General features: G+C 58.3%; 1 protein-coding gene across 1 annotated transcript; it reads right to left on the bottom strand.

Moving 5' to 3' along the window:
- Positions 1-287: 287 nt before the first annotated feature.
- On the bottom strand, positions 288-4917 carry LOC103080895 (dipeptidase 2-like). Its single transcript, XM_082931447.1, is given in 11 exon segments — positions 288-485; positions 559-694; positions 1341-1407; positions 2074-2158; positions 2538-2714; positions 2835-2904; positions 3206-3347; positions 3570-3699; positions 4005-4131; positions 4458-4644; positions 4791-4917. Coding segments are annotated over 11 exon segments (1446 nt in total).
- Positions 4918-5961: the final 1044 nt, after the last annotated feature.

The raw sequence follows: 5961 nt of genomic DNA, 5'->3' as shown, positions 1-5961 counted from the left end.
ATCTGATGTCTAAACTGCAGGGTCCCCCACCAAACCCCAGTACGGGGAGCCTGCGCCACAGACCCTACCACGGAGAAGGACACTCGTGCTCATTCCGTTTCTAAAACATTTATTTCCAGGAAATGTTTGTGCTCGCATGCAAGGAAACTTTGTGGGGTATCTGTGGCTGCCAAAGCGACATCTGGCAGGATTAACTGGATCACCAGAGCCAAACAATGAGGACTGGGAAGGCAGCAATAACTGTGAGGCCTGGGCCCATGTGGAGGCAAGATTTCGAGAATGACCACTTAGGTGACAAAATGGGATTCCCACAAAACCGCAGCTCTCGTTAGTTTCTGGTCTGGAGCCAGATCCCCTCTCTGATGCAGACGTGGGAGGACGGAGCGGCAAGAGCTGCCCAGCTGCTCATCTGGGAACTCATCCTCCAAGGGACTCTGTCCCTCATTCTCCTCCCGTACCAGGAGGCGGCAGGCGGCAGGCAGCACCTCTCACAGCACCCCCGCGTACACCTGCTCGGACCACCTGCTCAGAGCTGCTCTTTTGCCCAGCCCAGCATACCTGTTCCACCTGTCTGAAGACCCGCCGCACGTTTCCTCGAAGCACACCCCAGAGCTCTTCCTCACTCCAGCCACGCCCCAGCAACCCCTCTATCAGTAGCGGGTATATGGACACGTCCTCCAGGCCCTGTGGGAACCTGTGTGGCCACCAGCCAGCCAGCTGTTGGGCCTCAGACCTGTTCCCTGGTCCTGAGTCAGAACCAAAGCCCTATGTGTCCAGGGTCCACTGAACCCCAGCCCTGGTCAGATATGGAAAATGGAGACTTAGAGAGAGTAAATGATTCACTCCTGCTCTTCATCCTTCAGAGGAAGGCCCCAAAAGCGCCCCGACTATTCACCAAAAGTCATCGAATTGTACTGTTAAGATCTATGCCTTTCACTGAATGCAATTTTTGCCTCCATTTATAAAGAGAAGAAAAGCTTTTTAAGAACTGGGTTGACCCCCCTGCATGCACAGGCCCAGCTGCAGGCAGAGAAGATGATCAGCCCAGCCCAGACCTTGCTAAGAGTCTTCTCAGAGGCCGTGGGTCTGCTGGCACTGGATGGGCGCAGATGCTGGGCAGATGAGCTCTGTGTGGTGTTTTAGACAAATATGATGACCTAGAGTAGGGCCAAACAGACAGGAGAGCCCAGGAAGCAGACCCTGGGAGAGGGGAGATACCAGTTGGGCTGGGACACCTGAGGCTATGATCAAGGCCGTGAGGACCACAGTGTGGGCACGGTGGCTGTGAAAGCCCCACTGCTGCCCAGCCAGCCCGAGACAAGCCACAGGGAAGTACTCACCGGCCAGCCCCGTCATAATCTCCACCAATCCCGATGAACTTGCATCCAATGACTGCCCTGATGTGGTCTGAAGAATGGAAAGTCAGCAGTGTGGGGCTTCCAGGGCATGGGTGGGGGTGATGACTGGCCTCTGTTGATTCCCCTTTTTTCAGCCTGTAGGCCAAACAGGCCAGTTCCTTCATGGCCTGGCAGCGAGAGTACCAACCAGAGGGCCCTGAGGTTTGATCTGAAGTGATCCCAGCTGGTTCTAGACTGGACTTCAGATTTGGAGTGGACCCCAGAGCCCCCTGTTTGGGCCATTTCCCACCCAAGATTCACCCTGCCTCCCAGTCTCCTTGAGAACCTGTGGGAGCTCCTTTCCCCGGGTGTGGAGGATGAGAGAGGAACAAGAGTACAACTGAAGAAGACCCCAGAGACCTAAGGAGGTGTCCAGTCCCTTGGCCAGAGGTAGGGGCAGTGCGCTTTAGGAGCCCCTGCAGAGGCACAGATGGGCAGCACCCGGGCTCTGTGTCTGACAGCCTCCCTGATACCCATCAGTATCGCAGTTTTGATTGTGTGGCTCCAGTTCCACATGGCACCAAGGTGCTGTGTACCGTCCATTATTGGGTTTTTGGGAGCTGTACCTATTGCCAATAGGTGGGTCAAACCCCTGGGGCTCTTCTGGAGTCCTCCCCAAATTTGGACCCAGCTTCAGCTCCAACTCAGTTTTCAGAGAGCCCAGGGTGAGGCTCACCTGCCACAGTAGACACGTTGGCTAACGGGTTGCACTGCAGCACCCGCACGGACAAGGACAGCATCACGATGCCACCGTTCTTCTGCTGCGGGGGTGGACCGGTGGACAGTCAGCTTGGCCCCCAGCGCAGCCACCTGCCTGTTCACTCTCTCGGCCCCTGTGAGGAAGGTGTTTGGCCCTGGCTTTGAGGTCAGAGTCGTCTCGTATCTGGGTTTGTGTGAATGGAGGAGCTGCAGCCCTGGTCTGGGTAGTGTCTTGGCCCTGGGTTTCCGGGTTTGGAGGAGTATCTTACCACCTAGACCCCCACCTAGGGCGCAAGAGTTCAGGGGCTGTGGATCGTGCGTTTTGGGGGCAGAAGATATTTAACCTGGGGTTTGAGGAAATTGAGGGAAAAGAGGCTCAGGTTCAAGGTGTCCTGGTTTGAACCTCTTGCTTTAGGTTTGAGGGCCAGGGCAGTCTCTCACCAGAAGCTGCAGAATATCATCAGGAACATTCCGAGTGTTCTTGCACACACCCCGGGCAGCTGAGTGGGAGAAAACGACAGGTGCCTGTGACACTTCTAGGGCTCGCTGTGCCACAGCATCCGAGACATGGGATAAGTCCACCATCATGCCCAGGCGGTTCATTTCTGCCACCACCTTCTGCAGGGACAGGATGGGGAGAGGGCATCAGGGCTGCATTTATCTTGTGTGCATTTATCTGTAGGGAACAGGCGGTGCTGTACATTCATGTGGGGCAGGGTATGGAACCCGGGTCCTTACCTCGCCAAAGCCGGTCAGCCGACTGACATTGCTGTGGGAGGGGTGGATACCGTTTGCTGAGCTCTGTGCCCTGCAGGATGGCCAGGAGACAGTCTGACTGGTGGCCATGACTTGGCTACAAGAGCCTAGAAAGAGGTTCTGTTGAACCATCTACACCTGCAACTCCCTGGTGCAAGAGGAGGGACCCAAACTGGGCTGTGCCTGGCAGTAGGAGGGCCCTTCTGGGGATTCAGTCTTGTTCTGCAAACCTCCATTCCCCTCCCCACCCCAGGTTCAGGGCCGAATCCCAGGGGTAAACTTGCTTTGGGCCCCAGTGTGATCTTGGCCAGATCCCTGCCTCACTGGGCCCTTACCATCTGCACTGTACTCACCAGGGCGTGTTGCAGGTGTGGGTGAGTGTCACGTAGCGCACACCCAGCGCATAGAAGGTATGCAAGATGGAGAGGCTACTGTCCAGTGAGTGGCCGCCCTCCATACCAATGAGGCAAGCCAGCTTCCGCTTATTGTTGAGAGCTGGGGGCAGGTAGGTCAGATGATCATTTTCAGAGGCAGGGGTGGCTTACTGAAGTCCCTAACACCTACCACCACCAGTCTGTTTACGTTTTGTTTTTTTTTTTGGCCGTGCTGCGCAGCATGAGGGCTCTTTAGTTCCCCCACCGGGGATCAAACCCGAGCCCCCTGCAGTGGAAGCGTGGAGTCTTAACCTCTGGACCACCAGGGAAGTCCCCCGTCTACCTTTAACTGAGGTCACAAGCTCCAGCTCAGAATAGGAGGCACACATGAGGCGGATGAGGTGAATTTGCTCCAGGGTGAGGCGCACAGCATCCCGTTCGTGGGTCTAGCATGGGACGTAGGCTGACCAGAACTGAGGGGAGGCCAGGGCTTAGGTTTGGGCTTTGGAACTCCTTGGGCTTCTCATAGCCTCCTCAGCTGGCACAGCACTCACTGTGCCCAGAAGTCACATGTAATGCGTTGCTTTCTCTGTAGTACTTGGATGCCCGTCAGGTTGGCTCACTGTGACCCCTGTAGCCCCCAGCATCCATGGCATGGCACTTTCTAGGTCGCTATGGTAACTTAGTTCCAGTGTGACTAACCTGTGGTCTCTGAGGCCCCCAAACTGCCCCACATTCCCCAGCAGCCATGGTGGCACCTTGTGTGTCCCTTTGATACCTGGGCACCCACGAGACCGTCTTTCAGCCTGTCCAAGCTGGTTTGGCCATGGCTGAAATTGTGCAGATTAACATCCTGTAGCCCATTGTGGTAAAACTGCCTCAGGACCAGGGGCATGTCGTTGTGGCTGGAGGGAGGTCAAGGCAAACGGGTGGGCTCCTTAGGTCTTGGTATCAGGCAGGACACATTGCCTGGCCTGGGCCAGCCTGGGGGCCCGCCACCTCACACTGTCACACAGACTATACTAGGAGCAGCTGAGGCCTGGGCTGAGGGGTTCCCACCAGGGAGGGGATGACAGAGAAGGGGAAGGGCATCTGTAGATGATGGAGAGGACATCCAGGGGTGGTGTGAGGGAGCCTCCCCACTAGCTCTGCATGCTCCGGACCTCCTCCCCTGCCCAGGGCCAGGCTAGGCCCCCACCGGCCCCCAGTAGCCCACACATGCTGCAGCCACCCGTCCACAAGCGGGAAGTCCCCCATCAGGGCCTGCGTGCGCTCCCGCGGACTTAGGGTGATGGAGGAGCCCGGTGTGGTCTGCACGCGGGTTACCGGCCTCAGCAGCAGACCCAGCAGGAGCAGCAGACACAGCAGAGGCTGCTGGCAGAGTGCGCGGGGACCTTCGAGGCCCCCGGGGCCGCAAGCTGCGCAAGACCAGGCAGGCGGGCAGAGGCGGGTCTGAGAGGGGCGGGCGATGGGGTTCTGCCCGTCGACACAGGCCACCCAGCGGCGCGGCCTCGCGAGGGGGGCGGGGTGAGGGAGGGGATACAGAGTCACAGGACCCTGCGACCCGTGTGCGGAGAGCCGCGATCCGCGAAGCCCAGCAGCCACAGGGCGGCACTACCCTCCCGCCCCCTGCTCAGAGGCAGCTCCCGCGGGCTAAGCTGGCCTCTGCTGAGAGCCCACTCGCCTCCCATCGAGGGTCCCCTCCGCCCCCGCCCCTCTTCCCACTCCCACTGCTCCGAGGGGGCGCCCTAGGTTGCTCTCCCCCGCCTCTAACCTTCCTGTCCAAGCTGGGGTGCTTCTCTCAGAGGGCCACCTTCAGCCCGAGGCCTCCCGGAGCACACGTCGTCCCCATCTGCCTGCAGCCGGCCCCGCCCACCCCGAGGGCTGCGTGCGAGTGTCTCTGTGGCCACAAGTGCTCTGGGCTCCCAGTTTCCCTGTACTGGGCCATGGGGGCTGGTGTGGGGGAAGAGATAGTTTCTGGAAGTGGGGGGTGGTAACCTTGTGAGCTGTGGATTCAGGAAGGGGCCCTCTGCCCCCGACCTTCTCTCTCCACCTATTTGACTCCCCAACCTGCATGACCATTCTCTGGGGGCTTGAACCAGCACCTGGGAACTATCAGGAACCTCCCCGACTTCTGTCAGCCAGCCTCAGGAAAGAGCTCCCCCAGGAGTTGCTATACCTCCCCAGGGCCTGAATAGAGGGACTTTTGGGATGTGAACTGAACAACCATCTGGGGAGAGTCAGCGACCCTTTTACTCAACAGAGCAGGAACCCAGTCAGTAGGCTATTTGAGTGGAAGGAAATGAAGTCATTTGCATGGCAACAGAGCCCCCACCACAGCAACCTTCCTCCCAGAGCTGCCGATCCTTCTGGCCAGGATCCCTCCTACCTCAGCGTGGAAGGCCCGGCCTCGTGGAGAAGTATAGGTTCTGAGGAAAGACCTGGCACCTGGGTTCTGCTGCTACACTTGCCTTATCTCGTGGCCCTTGTGGCTCTAGCTTTCCCAGAAACCTCAAGGGCTAAGTGCCTGTGCTTGCTCAGAGGCCGCACGCCATTCCCCATTTCCAGCCTCAGGCCCTCCCCCAGCTGCCTCATCTAGGGACCCCCTCCCCCCAGCGCGCGCACACACACACACACACACACACACACACACACACACACACACACACACACACACACACACACACACTGGGGATGTGCCTTCTTACAGAAGCTCAACCACTGAGATGCTTTAG

This window comes from Lipotes vexillifer, unplaced genomic scaffold (genome assembly GCF_000442215.2).
Source record: "Lipotes vexillifer unplaced genomic scaffold, Lipotes_vexillifer_v1.1 scaffold370, whole genome shotgun sequence".
Lineage (NCBI taxonomy): Eukaryota > Metazoa > Chordata > Mammalia > Artiodactyla > Lipotidae > Lipotes > Lipotes vexillifer.
Note: the sequence above shows the minus strand (reverse complement) of the source record. Positions and strands in the feature narration are given on the sequence as shown.